Source organism: Gymnoscopelus braueri (genome assembly GCF_963280865.1).
Source record: "Gymnoscopelus braueri genome assembly, chromosome: 2".
Taxonomy (NCBI): Eukaryota; Metazoa; Chordata; class Actinopteri; order Myctophiformes; family Myctophidae; genus Gymnoscopelus; species Gymnoscopelus braueri.
In genome coordinates, this window is record NC_137604.1 from 60,309,386 (window position 1) to 60,328,739 (window position 19,354).

Below are 19,354 nucleotides of genomic sequence, written 5' to 3' on the forward strand. Positions count from 1 at the left end.
GTTACAGTATTTAATTGTCAGTCAAAGAGGAAGCCAATACATCCTGTATTGTAGAGTGATGCAGACAAACTGCTTCAAGTGCAGTTCCAGAATGTCCTGTAAAATGCAAATCTCAAGCCACACTGATTTGGATTCCTTCATTGAAGTTTGCAACATATCGTCGGTGTCCAGGACGAACCAGCTAACTCCATTTTCATTTTTTATATTTTTTTCATAAATCAACGCTATTGAACACCCTTTACGTCTGTGTAAAAAAATCAAAACATTTGAACCAATGAAAAGTATTAAAAAGCGCGTCTTACGAAAACTCCCAACTCCATTGGATCCTCAAACTGTCCGTCAAAAACAAACAACTCCCCCCTCACCTCTCCAGTGCTGCCTTTTTCACAGAGTAGAGCGCGCTGCGCAGTGAACGAGGAGGAGGATCACGTTACAAACTCCCCGTAGTCTGTTAAAACTATGCAGTGTACCTGTTTATCAAACTTAGCACTGACGCTTATGTTATGAAAACAAGTAATTATATTTCTAAAATCTATGAAGTGTTTAATGAGGAGAGTAATGTGACAAGAAGAAAGGCGTTCATAGCATTTCTGTCGCGCTAGTTCTACTACCTCTTTGCAGAAGTTATTGTAATATTTAAAGTCCTGTTTATTATTGTAGGCCTATATAATAAGTGTCATGAAGCATCAGGGCATTAATTCACACGCTGTTGTGATGCATTGTGAGCTTGGAGATCCATTGTTAGCTTTTGGGAATTTCTACCCTTTTGAAACCTCTCCCTCAGCAGCGAGTGGAGCTATTGTTGTTTGGACACCTAACTCCACTTCAGCTTGATTTCTGCTCGTCTGAAACTACTAACTCCACTTGCGCTGGGTAAAGTGTTGATTTACCCGCGATTTGGTAAAAGTGTTGATAATATAATGACACATGCAAGTATCTGACAATATATAAAGTCACTATACCAACTTTGATGAGGCAGTATTGCTTTGTTTTAAAAATATAAGGTTTTCTTCATTTCCTGAAAAACGTATATTTTGTTTTTTTGTTTCCTGAACAATGAGCGTTTTGGAGTTAGCAGGTTCGCGCTGGACAGCAGAGATATGTATTGCCACAGCTATAAAACAGTGGGAGCACTGCATGGAAAAGTTAAAATGTTTAATGGTTTAGTCTCATTCTATCTTTTGCCTAGACTTCCCGCACCCCCCTGTGTGTAGATTTCACAACATTTCAGATGTGAGAAATGACATCATCAATTGAAAATTAATGTATCTTTCTGGCTAGCAAATGAGGTTGGTCTTATTCGAACAAGTAACTAATTCCATGCCGAATTAGTTATTACTTGCTAAATGATGAGCACGTACACTGTAGATATACTGTAACTCTTTAATTCTACTAGTCTATAGGCCAATTGCCAGTAGCCGTTGTGAAATGAACATTAGAACGTTGGACACAGGGCTGGACACAGGGCTTTACAATATAGACCCTCCAGAAAAATGCGATTATGCGATCGCAGAATTTACCGCACAATAATCAAAATGGCGCATAATTATGCGGGGGTAAAGTTTTTTCAAAAAGGCTGCATCGCATCGCATAACATGCGCATCGCATCGCATCGCATAATATGCGCTTCGCATCGCATATTTCGCAACCTTTCACATATTTTCATTTTTCACAACTTTTCGCACATCGCATATTTCGCATATTGCCGCATATTTCACAACTTTCCGCATATTTCGCAACTTCCCGCAATTTCACCGCATAAAATTGCAAAAAACACATAATTCATCGCATAATCAAGAGTTTTAGCCCGCATAATCAAGGATCTTTGCCCTGCGTTTTTCTGGAAGGTCTAACAATAGGTCACTCACTGACTGATGAGTCAACTTGTATTTCTCTTTCCTGGTGCAAGTTTGATTCTGTGTTGATTACATAAAATGTAAAAGTTTTCAAATAATTTATATTCTTGCTATACTGCTGCTATGTCTTGGTGGTTCATCGACCCATTATGGACTTCTTAGTGTTTCTCTCAGGTCTCAGCAGGATGGTATAACACTTTGGGCCAAATAGTGCCATCAATAGACCAAAACTAGATGCCAATATGGCAAATACCTCCACTACATCCGCATATTTGCCCGGAGAGCTGATGTATGCTGGGATGAAGGCTATCCACACGGCACAGAAGATCAACATGCTGAAAGTGATGAACTTGGCTTCATTGAAGTTGTCCGGAAGATTCCTGGCCATGAATGCTAGGAGGAAGCTGAGGAGTGCCAGTAAACCAATATAACCCAGTAACACTGCAAAACCAACTGTTGATCCCACCGCACACTCATAGACTATCTTATCACTGTGGTATTGTGTGTTTTTATGAGGAGCTGGTGAGGCAGACACAAGCCAGGCTGTGCAAATTATTGCCTGGATGAAAGTAAGAACCATAACTGTTCCTCTCTGCTGCATGGCACCGAACCACTTCATAATGTCTGCACCCCCAGGCTTGGAGGCCTTGAACACGGCCAACACCACCATAGTCTTTACCAGGATACACGAGACACTCAGCACAAAGCTGATCCCAAATGCTGCGTGCCTGAGCTGACAAGTCCAGAGCTTGGGACGGCCGATGAACAGGAGTGAACACAAGAAACATAGTTTGAGTGACAACAAGAGAAGGAAGCTGAGTTCTGAGTTGTTGGCGCGCACCATGGGTGTGCTTCGATGATAGATGAAGATTCCCAGGACGATGGCACAAGTAAGGGTGCCAAATAATGAGATGGTGGTCAAGGAGATACCCAGGGCCTCGTGGTAGGAGAGGAACTCCATGCTCTTTGGGACACAATGGTCTCGCTGGGGACTGGACCAGAAGTCCTCTGGACAGCTGGTGCACTCTGTAGAGTCTAACAAAGAGGGCAGTATTAAAGGGACAGACAAGTACAACATCGTTCTAAAGATAACCTACTGTACATTGCCACGTAATGTAAACCAATACCAATACCAGTTTCATTGCTGATCTCTCCCTCAGAACAAGCAATGCAGTCAAAGCAGCAGACAGGTTCTCCTTTCCTTCTCGCCACACGGGTTCCACCTGAACAGCTCTCACTGCACACTGACTGAGGTGCCTACAGAGGAAAATAACGTAATGATCAATTTCAGTCTGAACTAAATTACATTTGCACCCTGAGCTTGACATGAGCTATTCAAGAAAGCCAAATTGACCTTTGTGGATTCAAAGTTCCAGAATATTCTGTCTTCATGGACGATGAGTTCTTCATCTCCGGAGGCTGACTTCTTGACCACACCCACATTTTGAACCTTCGTGCTTCCATCAGGGAGCCACGCCCAGTTCATGACATCATAGATTGGTATAGGATCACCATTCTCATCAAATGATACACGATCACCAAATGATGTGGTGAAGTTGATCTTTTCCAGGTAATACATAAGCTAGAAATGGTGATGCGCAAATTGTTTTGAAGAGCAATAGACCTTAAATATAATGTGTATACAATATACAGTACATAGTACCTACATTGACAGGGTCTGTTGTTGTATTTACACTCCTGCAGTATTTGCATGAATAAATCTGGCCATTAGAAAAGGCATTATATATATTTTTCTTTTCAGCATTACAATCATGATCTGTGTCCAAACACTGCCACATAATTAGTATGACTATAAATCATTGTAAGAAAATTAAGTATATATTTTTCATCAACTATGGATGACATTTTCCCCCCTTATTGTTTACCAATATATTTACTTATTCATTATTATTCAACATTTTCATCTAACTAGAACCGTTGATATTAAGTAAACTATGTTACACCTGCCATGGCTGTATTGTCTGCAAACTGGCACATCTGTGCCCAGTGAAAGGCCCTCTTCCTGGCTCACACTGCAACATGTCATGGAGGGCATGGGCCAGAGCGTACACAGCCTTGTACACATTATACTCTAGCCTGAGCTCAGACACTTCCAACAGGGTAGTTTCTGCGGTTCTGAGGTCCTCTTGTCCGGTGCACACCCCTCCACCAGCATCCACCCACCCTGACGGAAGGGGTGCAAATTTACACCCAAATGCGTTCTCCCAAAACTGCCTCACCTGAAGAAACACAATGAGGACTTAAGCATAGATATAATAGGTGGGTTTGAATCCGCCGTGGTGCATCCGGCTTTGTCGAGCGTCTATATCAGTGGTTCTCAACCTTTTCAGGCCATTGACCCCCCAAAATAATCATATTTGAACTGGGGACACCCCACCTGATAAGCACCTTTTGTAGGAGTTGAGGCATTACATTTAGTTTGACTCAGTTCCAGAGATAAATATTGTCAAAATAGCCGATCTACAAGCTTGTAGCTTGTAGAGCTTGTAGATCTGCTATTTTCAAATGTTGTCAAAATTGTCCAATTATTTGACAATTTGGCCATTGTTTTTATAGTAGCTTGTTGATTATGTTTGATGCAGTGGTGGTCTTTTTATTTTCTTTTAGGTATTAAAAATGTCTTAAAAGTCCTTAAATTGTCACTTCACTGTCATCTGGGGAACTCCTTGGGGTCCAGACCCACAAGTTGAGAACCACTGTTCTATATGAACACAATTGGCCCGTGTTCAGGGGAGGGAAATCAGGCAGGGAGCATATTTGTGACATATTTGTCACTGCTGCACGTATTCCTACAGGCTGGGGGGCAGCACCTGTCAGCGGGGAGTGTTGGGCGGGAGGAGTAGGACGAAAACTCTACTATGTCCTCCCGTTGAGGGCTCCTCAATGGCAGGTGAGTCAGTAGGATGCGACAGCAGTGACAACACACACATGTTTGTGGGGAGGAATTAATGGTATAACAACTAAATTGGGATGACAAGGGGGAAAAAAGAAAACAAAGCGCACATATAATACATTGTGACTAATAAGCCAGCCCTCACTAGAGCCCCGTGCACGGCTAGGGGGCAGGGCGCCCGGACCTCTAGTATTATACATTGTGATTATTTAACAACAGACATCAGTTAGAAACAACTAGAGCTGAAATACTAATTTAAACAAAAGACTCACTATGGTATTCTCATGTCTGTTGTCAGGGTGTATTTGTAACAAGAAGTCCTTGAGACCTGGTATCTCTCCACGACGAACGGCAACACCCAGGGTGCCCGCCAGGTACGGCATGAGGCGAGGAGTCTGGAAATTAGGATCTGTCACCCAGCCCAAATCAGCTATCCACTGCACACCTTTCACATTCTGTTTTACCACCTGTTGATATACGTATGTGTGTGTGTATGTGTATATATATATATATATATATATATATATATATATATATATATATATATACACACACACACACACACACACACACACACACACACACACACACCAGTGTTGATTTTGTCGACTAAAACTAGGTTGAAAAACCTACCGACTACCTTTTTTCACTGACAAAAACTAAATAAAAACTAAACTAAGACTAAATATATTGACAACAAATAAAAACTAGACTAAAATGTTTGGGAGGGACTAGTGGAGAAGAGATCCAGTAGAACTAAAAGACAAGTCATTTTATCTTTGGTTGCGCTCGGGTGTAGCACTCTGAAAATAGCAGAACTACAAGCTCACAACGCGTCGCAGCGCGATGCGTTGTGAGCTTGTAGATCTGCTATTTTCAGCATGCAACCAAGTGTAAAATCAGGCTTTACGACGCCATCAAGACACCGCCAAAATACATTTTAGTCGACTAAATCAACTGAAGATTTAATCGACTATAATCGTATGATATTTAGTCGACTAAAACTAGACAAAAACTAAAACATTTCAGATGACTAAAACATGACTAAAACTATATGGAATTTTATTCAAAAGACTGTGACTAAAACTAAATCAAAATTCGCTGTCAAAATCAACATTGATACACACACACACACACACACACACACACACACACACACACACACACACGCTACATTTGTAATGAACCATTATACAGTATACAGCAGGGGTGGGCAGCATTTATTTCCAGAGGGCCATACTGACTTCGATAAAATGAGTGAAGGGCCACACATTGTACAATTGAATTGAAAGTTGAAACACATAGTGCTGAATGATGTTAAAACTGCATGAATTTGGTAGACATGCCAGACTACTTTAGAATAAGGTCCTTGCTTTCACAACGAGAAGGTTCATCAAAAAAATGTTGATCTTTCTTTATCTTTTTGTATCACTCTGGTGTACTCTGTACGAGGTTACAATGAAAAGATTACATAAAACAACCCACGTCAATGCCGTATCTTATCTTATTTGACACTCCATAGGTCACTGATAAAACACATTGCAATCACATTGCATTCATTATATATGGACTCACGGCAGACTGTTTCACTGTTACATTAAAAACATAAAACATTTGAGTACATAAGGATGAAGGAATGCAGATGTTCTCAAATGGCAAATATTAATTACTATTATTGGAGTTAAATAAATTTGTCTCAAAACCATAAACATATACTTGGCGGGCCGGATTGAGATGGTCAAAGGGCCGACTAAACACTGTATACCACACATGGGCAACATACGGCCCGGGACCGGACCCAGTACAGCCATGAATTGTTTTTGTCGTCTCAATGTCCTTAAACCACTAGAAAACAAGGCAGGCACGCCACGACAGTGAAGCCTTGAGGCTCGCGAGTCGCGCCCGAGTGATAAGCGAGCACACGATACACAGCAAGCTGTATATACATGTACAATGTACAGCACACTACAAAGAGGGCAGTGTTGATTTTGACTTAGATGTTGATTTAGTTTTAGTCATAGTCTTTTGAATAAGATTCCATTTAGTTTTAGTCATATTTTAGTCATCTGAAATGTTTTACTGTCTAGTTTTAGTCAACTAAATATTATGAGATTATAGTCGACTAAATCTACAGTTGATTTAGTCGACTAAAATGTATTTTGGCGGTGAATTGATGACGTCGTAACGGCTGATTTTACACTTGGTTGCATGCTGAAAATAGCCGATCTACAAGCTCACAACGCGTCGCAGCGCGACGCGTTGTGAGCTTGTAGATCTGCTATTTTCAGAGCACAACACCCAAGCGCAGCCACACATAAAATGACTTGTCTTTTAGTTCCACTGGATCTCTTCTCCACTAGTCCCTCACTAGCATTTTAGTCTAGTTTTTATTTGTTGACGAAATTGTCAATATTTAGTCATAGTTTTAGTCATCGTAGCTCAGTTTTTATTTCGTTTTTATTTAGTTCTCGTCAGTGAAAAAAGGTAGTCGACGAACATTTTTCGTCATAGTTTTAGTCGACAAAATCAACACTGAAAGACGGCACAGTTTAGCCCTGAAGTCAGTCATGTTGGAGCCGAGAATCAAGAATTTGAAAAGACTTGGGGTTTCTCTGTGAAACACAACAACGGAGAAGTGGATAAGATGAAAGCAATGTGCCAGCAATCGGGTATGCTGCTGGCAACACGGCAAACATGTTCGCTCATTTGAAACGGCACCACGTGAATGTGAATATATCACTGCTGTCTTTTCCAAGGCATCTGCTCTGCTGCTCAGCACTCATGACTGATGAATGGATAGATATACAGAGTGGAATATATGGCAAGCCATGTTCTACAAACTCTATTTTCAACCAACACACACAAGCACAAATATGGTAGCCTGGCATGGCCAGACTAATATCACGGCGTAGAGGGCTTTTTAAAAAAAATGTTTTGCACTGGCATATTCGTCTGGTTTCCAGGCTACAAATCTGGCAGGGGGACTTAAGGAGGTAGTGCTGTGGCCAGTGGTGTAAAGTAGAGTACATTTACTTTACTAAGTACTGTACTTTACTGGAGTATTTCCAATGTTCAATACTTTAACTTCTACTCCATTACATCTCAGAGGCAAATATTGTACTTTTACTCCACTACAAATATTTTAAAACTTTAGTTACTAGTTACTTTGCAGATATAAATTATTACATTATAAAACATACATTAACCACTTTAGCCCTATTTTACTCCTAGGCTATTTGAAAATAGCAGATCTACAACCTCACAACGCGTCGCGATGCGACGCGTTGTGAGCTTGTAGATCTGCTATTTTCAAACATTTTAGTAATTTTACTTTTGGTACTTTAAGTACATTTTGATGCTAATACTTTTGTACTTTCACTCAAGTACATTTTTACTTGTAACAGATTACTTCTAAATTGCAGTATTGATACTTTTACTTAAGTAAAACATTTGAATACTTTTTTCCACCACTGGCTGTGGCACTTCACAATCTCTTGCTTAGTTGTGAATGAAAGAAAGATTGGCAATACCGGCTCATCTAAATATCAAGTTGAATATCACGTATATAATCTGTGTGATTTCGTTCTGATATGGTTGACATGGGAAACTGACAATTAACTGGCTGTGACCTTCTGAGGGAATGTGCACTGGATAAGTTCAGTTTTTATTTACTATTATTTTATTTATTAGATGTTTTGCTTTGCAGGGGGTATGTCATTGTATATTATGCAAGTCCCCCCCCCCCCCCCTTAATGTACTGGAAAAATATAAAATAAAAAGGAACTACAGCTTCAAAGCAGAATACGCAATGAACCAAATCCTATCTGTACCGTAAACACCACACATGGTGTTTAACACATAATTAATATTTGCCATTTGAGAACATCTGCATTCCTCCATCCGTATGTACTCAAATGTTTTATGTTTTTAATGTAACAGTGAAACAGTCTGCCGTGAGTCCATAATGAATGCAATGTGTTTTATCAGTGACCTATGGAGTGGTGCATATCATATAAGATAAGATACGGCATTGACGTGGATTGTTTTATGTAATCTTTTCATTGTAACCTCGTACAGAGTACCCCAGAGTGATACAAAAAGAAAAAGAAAGATCAACATTTTGTTGATGAACATTCTTGTTGTGAAAGCAAGGACCTTATTCTAAAGTAGTCGGGCATGTCTACCAAATTCATGCAGTTTTAACATCATTCAGCACTATGTGTTTCAAGTTTCAATTCAATTGTACAATGTGTGGCCCTTCACTCATTTTATCGAAGTCAGTATGGCCCTCTGGAAATAAATGCTGCCCACCCCTGCGTTACACCCATAGTATATATAACTAGTCCATACCCGTGGGGGGATATGTGCACATGATCTGGCAACCCGGGAGCCAGCAAACACAAAAACGCTAATAAACAGCGAAAAACGGGCTTCGCTGTTCCGTGCACATGGTAATGGTCAACGGCTGTGTGCAAATTCAGATCAATTGCTCCAGCCACTGAGGAGAACCGGGCAGAAGAGATTTTGGGCTCACCACCCTCACACCACCCTCACAGAGCTTTGTAGGATTATAGGAGGATAGCTATTTATATATATGAAAGGATCATTATGAATCTCTAGATTATAACGTGAATCATAACCGCCAACCTCGTCCATGAGATTAACCATATATCTCCCGTATACAAATGCGATGACCACACGAGCCGTGGACGTCCTGATCGCGGTGACGATCCTCTGCAGCTCAGCTGGGTCATTGTCCCAGGGCAGAACCTCCACGTAGGCCAGACAGCCCAGACCGGACCGGGCCAGCTCAGACTGGAAGGACCTGGCTGCATCGCGGCCATAGGCGTCATCGGTGAACAGCATTCCTGTCCACGTCCATCCAAACCGCCTCATGATCTGCAGCATAGCTTGCACCTGATTGGTTAAAAGAATGGAGAATGAAGTGTTTAGGCTACATTATAACCCTTTTTCAATTGGTCTTCGCTAATGCTACATTATAAGATGGCACCATATCTGTCTACTCGCTCTGCGTCTCATATAGGACAGTGGTTCTCAACCTGTGGGTCAAGACCCCCAGGGGTAGGCATGTCCCCACATGATTTTGGGGGGGTCCCCAGATGACAGTGAAATGACAATGTAATACCTAAAAAAGAAAAATAAAGAAAAAATATCATTACTGCATCAAAAGTAATCAACAAACTATACTATAAAAACTGGTCAATTTGGCCAAATTGTCAAATAATATAAGAAAGAGAAAAACATTTAGAAAATAGCCGATCTACAAGCTCACAACGCCTCACATTGCGAGGTGTTGTGAGCTTGTAGATCTGCTATTTTTACAATATCTATACAAAAATTTAATGCCTCAACTCCTACATTCCAAGTGATTATAAGGGTGGGGTGGGGGGGGGACGTCCCCAGTTCTAATATGATGATTTTGGGGGGTCACGGCCTGAAAAGGTTGAGAAACACTGTTTCTCAACACAGCTCTCCTATTAAATAGGAGAGCTGTGGACAGTTCAGAAACCTGCCTACCAGTGGCATCATCGGTCGGTGGGTTTGGTAATTTCAACACTTTTATTTTCATGTGTTATTAATGCAAGAACAATGGCTTTCTATTTCAGCATGCTAACTTTACAAGAAGACAAAGGCTGTAGTTTCTATTAGCTTGGAATCCCCATTGATGATGAGTCATTGTCATACAGGACGCAATGGACACAAGCCTTTTTGTGTTATCCTTTTAGCATCATCGTATAATCGTACCACTGTACTAATTGCAAACTGTTAATACAGTATTTGATCAATCAATCAATCAAATTGAGGCAGGTCTTTGAACTGTCCATATAGCCCACCAATGATACGACAGAGTGAGTATTTGGAAATTTGGAAATCTCATAACAAGCATTAGTGAGGACCAAGATGAGGTTGGAAATGGTGAAGTGTTCCTTAAACTTAATGGTAAATCAGTGAATCTCCTACACAGATTCCACAATGAAAAGTTATAATTATTGTTTTAAATTGACGCTGTCAACAGAGACCTTCAGCCCCAGCAGTAATACACACAGGCGAATGAGAGGTGATATCAATTACACTCACTAGAGGGGTGTTTTTGTCAAGTGTGTGGAACATGTACTACTTGATACCAGCAGCTGTTTGTAGAAGTTCACCTGGAAAGCACCACTTGGAACTGTTCTAAAGAAGGATGGAAACTTATTCCGGTCACTCAGGCAGGAGCAGGTGGCGTAGTAACTTACCTGCAAAAAAGCACAAAACATGTGTTCTGTAATATACTACATATATACAATTTAGCCATTTAGCAGACGTTCTTAACCAGAGCGATGAAACAAGGTAAATACATAGAATAGGACACCAAATAAACAATGAACCTTGCATCCGTCTAAATAACATGCTATGCAGTAAATCACATTATTTGTGGTTGAGATTTTTTTTTTATAGGAAACATAATAATAATAATAATAAACTTGATTTATATAGCACCTTTCATGACATAAATGCAGCTCTGTAAGTGCTTTACAGAGCAAAACAATTTAAACATAAAAAATAAAACAATGGCAAAAAACAACGGCATTACAATAATGGCTAAAACAAAGCAGTGAGTCAAGCAAAACAGTAAAGACATGAATAACAACACAGAGATTTAGAAGAAAAAAAAGAATCAACTAAAAGCAAGAGTGAAGAAATAAGTCTTGAGCTGTGCTTTAAAACTGTCTACAGAAGACATGAGTGACCAAGACATGTCTGCATATTAGCCATATCTTGGTCGCTATAGCATCAATCCAAGGTGGTAAGAAGAGGTAAGGAGAGACTGATGCATTTCCCCTGTAAGCAGAGCATGTGATGGAGTGGAGTGGGGAGAAATAACCTTCTAATCCACTGCACAAACACAGTCGCTGTCAATCTGGTCGCTCGCAGCGTGCGCGCGCACACAAACACACACACACACACACACACACACACACGAACACACACACACACACACACACACACACACACACACACACACACACACACACACACACACACACACACACACACACACACACACACACACACACACACACACACACACACATGCTATATCAGCCAAAAAGGACATATCTACAAGCTCACAACATTGTTAAGTATGGTGACACGTTGTGAACTTGTACATCTGTAATTTTTGGCAAAGAGATTCGGTATAGACAAAAACAAGTGATCCAAGTACAGAGCCCGACTCAGGTAAAGTTTTCTAAGTCTAGAGGTGGTTTAAGTGGTTAAACAATGTTATAACGCACACTGTACAACATTCTGAATACCACACCAAATAGCTTAATCATCACCCCAATAACACAACGTCACCTTGCTAAACTAATGGCCTAAGTTTTTCAGAAAAAATTAAAAAACTGATCCAAAACAAAACTAAATGATATTTCTTAATAATTTCACCCAAAACGTTTATAACAAAGTATGACTATTAAAATTAAAATAACACTGTCTGTCAGTTATGTAACATAAGAGATTTAAAGGTAGGGTAAGTGATATTTTTTGGTTAAAACAAAAAGTATTTTGTTAAAAGGTTAAAATACTATATTCTGATAGTAATCATTGCTATAGAGTGTTTGTTCAGTAACAGATGTCTCCCTGTCTCTCCAGCTCTTTAATAAACAGAAAATACATTTTTCGGTAGGTGTCAAAATCTCAGCCAATCAGGAGAAAGTACCCATTTTTAAGCTTAATTTGTATAGTGTTCCAGTTAAAATTTTGTCTGCTCATTTCTTAGTGTCATCACTTCCAATTTCACTTGTTTAATCTATATCCTGATTGAGTTCTGTGTCCTGGTTGGATAAAATTGGAAATGAAACTACAAAAACAAAAAAAAAACTACAAAATACATTTTCTGTTTTATAAAGAGCTGGAGAGACATGGAGACTCTTTATATGGACAGGACACTCTATAGTAACGAGCTCTATCAGAACATAGACCCATTTTGCAATTATTTGAATAATTGCAAATCACTTACCCTACCTTTAAATAGGTTTAAATAGGATTAGATCTGACTCAGGCAAAAATATTTACTGATTTAGAACATTTTTTGGCTTTACTGTAAAAAAAAAAAGAAAAAAAAGACTATTTTGGTCACACTAGGGAGTTAGGCCATTATACTAAAGTGGGAGGGAACAGCATGATCCTTTTCAATTAGGAGATGGGCAATTTTACCAGTGGTGGCCAGTGTCATGAGGAGCTGACTTAGGCAAAAATATAATTTTCCTCAAAAAATGACTTAGGCCATTAGTTTAGCAAGGTGACGACAATGAAAAAGATGTTGTACTTGAGTGACCACGGGACCGGCCGGACACGGGACTGTAAGGATTCCTACTCTCAGATTCAGGCAAATAATCAAACATGTAACACAGATACATTGCATCCCACCTATTAAAAACCTGCTTCACGCTTCATTAAAAATCTGCCCTCAACACTCCACATGCTCTGCTCCGCCTGCAAGTATACGTACATATGCTCTGTGTCTTCAACTCAGTCAATTCGGGAACGCATATGTGTCATTTTAGATTTCTTTGGCAATTAAAAAATAGCAAATCTACAAACTCATAGCACGGCACCGAGTGCCGCGCTTATGAGCTTGTAGATCTGCTATTTTAGAAACATCGTGAAAATGTGTGCAAATCTTTGAATATGATATTCTACAAATGTCTTCTAAATCCTAATCCTTTTTTAAAAAAAACGTATGTTGCTATATCAGTGGTGCTCCAACTTTTTCATGTCATGGACCACCCAAAATGATATGTATTTGGCCGCGGACCCCCATCTCAAAATATGTTGTTCCAGGGACCCCCCAGAAGCACAGATCGGAGTAAATCTTTTTTCGCTTTAAAACATACATATATTCAAAGAATTGCACACATTTTCTAGATTAAAAAAAAATTGCTGATCTACAAGCTCATAGCGTGGCACTCGGTGCTGCGCTATGAGCTTGTAGATCTGCTATTTTTGAATAGCCAAAGAAATCTAAAATGACACACAGATGCGTTCCCGGTCTTAAAGGGTTAAAGCTGCAAAAAGATTACATTGTTATGAAACACAAAAATTATTCAATAAACAAAACATAACACAGCACAATAAACACTACATTGTTTATCATATTTTGTAAATAACAAAATAACCAAAATCAAACATAACATCAAATTGGCGATGGTACGAGTGGCTTCAAGTAGGACACTTACCATGGGCACTCTGTACAAACCTAATATACTAGAGATGTCAATAGAAAGTGCTGAGGAAACGTCGCCGACTATCCCGAGCACTGGAGGAGACCCAACACAGCTCTCATCCAGTGTAAACCGCTCCTCTCTCCCACTGACCATGGACAACGCTGCATGGAATCCAATGCCGAGCGAGTAACATGTGTCATAGAGACTGTATCCCAGAGTCACGTTGGGCAGCAGGCTGGGGTCTCTGTTGATCTCATTGATGGCAAAAGCCATGGTCTGGGCCCATCTGAACGCTTCGATGTTAAAGCTAACACACAACATGCCACTAGTAACCTTTAATATGTGTCATTGTAGAAATATACAACGTAATCAACACATCCTATTATGCTAGACTACAGCAGTTGTTAAGGGCGTTCCAGGGGGTCCCTGACAAAATTGTGTTAATAAAGCATAAGAGTCAGTTTGACCACTTTAAGCATATTTTATGCTTCAGCTATTCAAACATAACCGACCTACAAGCTCAAAACGTGTTGCATTGCAACGTGGTGTTAGTTTGTAGATCGGCTATTTTGAAAAATATTGTCTGATCTTGAAACATTTTGAAATGTTACTTTTGAACTATTTTTTTACACAGATCTTCTCTTATAGGGGTCCCATGGCACAAAATATTTCAAAGATTCGTAGATTTGGATTATTATTACAGAACATACACATACCATTTCGACCCTATACGGCCATTTGAAAATAGCCGATCTACAAGCTCACAATGCGCCGCGATGCGACGCATTGTGAGCTTGTAGAGCTGCTATTTTTTATACATTTGAAAACTTGTGAAATTCTGCATCATGAGTACTTTCTACATTTGGTACTTCAAGTGCATTTTGATTCCAGTACTGTTGTACTTTGAATTCCGGACTTTTACTTGTAACAGAATATTTCTACATTGCAGTATTGATACTTTTACTTAAGTAAAGAAATGTAGTACTATTTCCACCACTGATCAAAACAAGCCCCCCTGTTCTCTTGCTTGCTGCTGTATTGTGTGATACTCACCCATAGCAAGTGGGGTCCTTTTGCCTGGAGGTGAAAGACAGCTCGGTGACCACAGACAACGAGTGAATATCGAACAAGCCACCCAGAATAAAGTCACCGGCCTTGTAAATTCTGTTGAGATTAAACTGTGCCTGTAACTCACAAGAAGAGGAAGGCGAGGAAGACAAAGGAGAGAAGGAGGAGAACAATATCAAGTACAAGTACATGTATGAAAGCAGGTGTATGTCTAGAGAAGCCCTCATCATGTGTCCTCGTCTGTCTAACCCCCCCTCTCCCCAAGTTGTTTGTCCAGTTGGTAAGTTTTATACACAGTGATGTGCCGTCTCCCCCTAGTGTCAGCTTATGTCACTACGTAATCGTTCACTCTTCCCAGTTTCTGCAGCTGGTAAGAGTAGGCGGGCGGGTGGGTGGTTGGGTGACACTAGGTGGGTGGGTGGGTGACACTAGGTGGGGAGTAAGGGGTATGCATGTATCCTCATGAATGACATTAACCTTTTATTATCTGGGGGGAAACGTATTAACCAAATAAAACTGGGAAAGCATCTGTGCCATTTTAGATTTGAACCACTTTAACCATTATGTTACACTTTGGCTGTTCAAAAACAGCAGATCTACAAGCTCATAGCGCGTATAACCTTGAAAAAATATTGAACATTTTTGCAGATCTTTGAACATAATATATATTTTTAACATTTGTCACTCAAATCATTGCTTCTGGGGGTCCCTGGAACAAAATATGTTCAGATGGGGGTCCGTGGCCAAACACATATCATTTTGCGGGTCCTTGACATGAAAAGGTTTCAGCACCACTGATATAGCAAGATAAGGTTTTCAGAAAAATGGATTCAGGATTTAGAATACATTTGTAGAATCGGCCTCAGGTCTTAATGGGATAAAAACCCAATAAACAGATTAAAAAAAGAAAAGACATACATATTTCAGTATAGTATGACGTTTTGCAAACATTGATATCGTACTACACTTAACATTGTATGGTTTATTATTGTTATTTGAATGTTTTACATGCAACAAAATCATAACTTCCTTTCATCTACGTTCAACCCCTGGGCATGTCATTATTGTAAAAAAAGATCAAAACGTTTTCTTTAAATTTGTTTTTAAACAGCTGACCAAAAAGCTTATAACACATCACAATGCATTGTGTTGTGAACTTGTAGGTGGGGCTATTTTTGCAAATTGTCGTAGGAGAACTATAGTGTGTGCGTGTGCGCGCGTGCGTGTGTGTGCGCACGCACATGGGGGGCTTTGCTTTTGCCAGAAGTGGGGCTCCAAGAAAAAAAGATTGGGAACCCCTGTCCTGAGGAACCCAGCCTTACGCCCACAACTCCAACATCTCCACTGTGGCCGTCATCAATCATGCACATTTTACCTGTAACAATAGAGTGCACACTCTATTGTTACAGTTCAAATGTGCATAACTGAGCGCTCCGGGCTATTAGGCCTTGTTGTTCACAATGTAGGCAAATCGGATCAGATCTAATAGGACTGACTGCCCACACTGTTATTTGCAAATGACTAGCTCAGATTTGTGCATTCAGACGTCACCGAAAATAGCAGATCTACAACGCGTCCCTACAACAAAGCGTACATCAGGCTTCAGTGTCGGACCGCCCAGACTGAGACGCTTGTTTAGAAAACGTATTTTAATCAAACCATCAACGAACGTGGTTCAAATCTGATTCACAAAAATCTGTTTCCAATCTGATTCCAATCTGGAAAGGCCAGCAATCTGCACTTCCCAGAATGCCTCAGCATGTTCTGTGTGTGTGCTCTGTTTATTCTTTAGTGCGCGGCAATGAGCGCTTATTGGGTTTAATGTGTCATGGGGTCCATGTGTTATGCGTTGTAATAAAAATGCATTTTATGTGTATGTGTCAGACCACCCTGTGATAGAGAGAGAGGTATTATGGTGGTCCCCCCTTTCCGTTTTCTGTACTGTAGTTTATTTAGATATATTTTACATTTGGGGTATGTTGTTAATACTGATGTATTGTTGCCCATCCCTGTCTCTGTTATGACACTGTACAATAGACATACTGTAGCTGCAGTAGGACTTCTGTGTCCTTGTTGTTTTGTTAATGATCTCCAGAGACTCAATCCTCTCATTAGACCTGAACATTAATTATTTTCTAATATCACACCTGTTCAGCCATTATTTCATAGCCCTGGGCACGGATGTCATCACTGGGAAACACATACTGTACCTGCCTTTGCTTGCCCATCTCGTGTAATTCATACCCACCTGGGTATAGTGCTGTGTTGCCATCTCTGCCTACCGATACGTCTGGGGACTTCTAAACACAAGCAAGTTGAGAACAATGGCAAGAGAGAGAACAACGCTATATAACAATAATAACTTTATTTATATAGCACCTTTCGAAAAACAAGTTACAAAGTGCTTTACAATAACAACAGTAGACATACAATAAAGATAAGAAATTCCATAAACAGTACAACAGTTACCCTGGTCGCCCTTAGTGACAAGGTGGGATTTTGGAACCGTCAATAGGGCCCTGCTGGGTGATATCAAGCAGTGGCCTGGCTTATAGGGAGTTAAAATATCACAGATATACGCAGGATCCAGACCATTTAGGGCTTTAAAAAAACAAGCAGTAAAATCTAAAAAAAATCTAAAATCTAAAACTCACAGGTAACCAGTGAAGGGCCGCAAGGACTGTTGTATGTAGCTGCCTCACTTTACTCTGCAGTTATCTGAACCTAGATCATCCTAAATCATCACACAAGTTGCGGAGTACTTCATCCGTTTCTCTCCTGACAGCAGCGGGTAATAGCCTATACTTTGTCCAGTAAGGGCATTGCACATATACGGTATATTCAGGGCCTGAGGATGTCCAACCAACTGTTTGTTTCATGGGTGAAACGTCATATAGCCTATTGTGCTGCGTTTCTGTCATGAACTGTCAGTTGGGTACCTTTATTGTGTAGTGTTGTTCCTAGTGTTTCCTGTCTGCCCTAGTTGTTGCTACCTGTCTTGTCTCACCAGTCTGTAATTGCAATTGCAAATGTAGTTCACCTGTGTCCTGTTCAGTTTCAGCCAATCACGTGTTGATTGTAGTTATGTTTCACCCGTGTCCTGTTACTCTGTGTCTATTTAAACCTCCCTGTGTTCAGCATGTGTCCTTATCAATCTAAAAACATTGGCCCCGATTCATAACGAGGGTCGTAAATATGGGGTAAATAAAGTTCGTAAATGGAGGTCGTATTTTGGTAGTCACAAACGGACGTGCAATTCCCAAAGGGGTTCGTATATCACAGAGACGTGCGTACGACCAGTGCGTATGACCAGGTGTGATGATTACTCTGGAAGGCTGCATCCAACAGCATCCATCTTCAACGTCACCGTGCTGAACCGGGCTAAACAGCGTTGCCATGTCCGCTTATTATAAGCGAATTTTGGCTTATTTTTCTGTAAAGTTGATTGTAAATATTGGTAGCTGTGGGGTGCGGTTTTTTGGGCTTGTTTCTAAAGTGTAGTTGGTTATTTGGGCTTGCTTCACAATTGTTCAATTGTTTTAACCGGTGGTTCTCAAATATTTTTATGTCGTGGACCCCCAAGTTAATATGTATGCTAATTTATCCCTATAAGCCCCATCTGAAAATGTTTTGTGCCAGCTGGAGGCAGATTTGTGTTGTTAGAATGTTTAAAAAATCTTCCATATATTCCACATTTTATTACAAGATTTTTTTTAAATATAGCAGATCTACAAGCTCACAACGGTTTAATTAAAGTGCTTATAATGGCCTAAGTGCCAGTTGCTTCTTTTGGGCTTGTTTTCCTAGACCTGGTTGCTTATTTCTCTCACAACATCTGGCAACACTGATGCACGTCTGAAGTTCAACTCCGCCTCGTCTAAAGATAACAGATGCGGCGTCGCATCGCCTTGACAACTTACTGTTCTGTCTGGAAGCGGATCACGTAATAAATGCTCTCATGTGTAATGAGAATAAAGAAGTTTACAAGGTTTAACCCCATTACCAAATAAAAGGCTAATAAAACGTGGAAAGGATATTATATAAGCGAGCCTTTTCTAATGAACATAGCGCACCTTTACCGAGGTAAAAAGATGACGTTGAAAATAAATCCAGGGCATACATGTGGAACGCTTCTATCCGATTATGGACCTGAGCTTATTGATTAAATTAGTTAATTTTGGATATCACTGTCCTACGTCGGAATGGGGAATGGATCTTCTGGAGAATCTGGACACAGCTTTCATCCACTTTAGTTTCCTCAGATGGTAATATTTATTAGGCTGTTG

The 19,354-nt window shown here is 40.1% G+C and overlaps 1 protein-coding gene across 1 annotated transcript; it reads right to left on the bottom strand.

The window, feature by feature from the left end:
- Positions 1-1,992: 1,992 nt before the first annotated feature.
- LOC308096652 (extracellular calcium-sensing receptor-like) lies at positions 1,993-17,296 on the bottom strand (the record flags this gene model as incomplete). The annotated part of the gene is made up of 11 exons (XM_080444064.1): positions 1,993-2,891; positions 2,990-3,113; positions 3,211-3,438; positions 3,821-4,096; positions 5,043-5,237; positions 9,418-9,687; positions 10,941-11,027; positions 14,013-14,307; positions 15,054-15,184; positions 15,418-15,474; positions 17,216-17,296. 11 exons carry the CDS (start codon positions 17,294-17,296, stop codon positions 1,993-1,995), a joined length of 2,643 nt encoding a protein of 880 aa, XP_080300190.1.
- Positions 17,297-19,354: the final 2,058 nt, after the last annotated feature.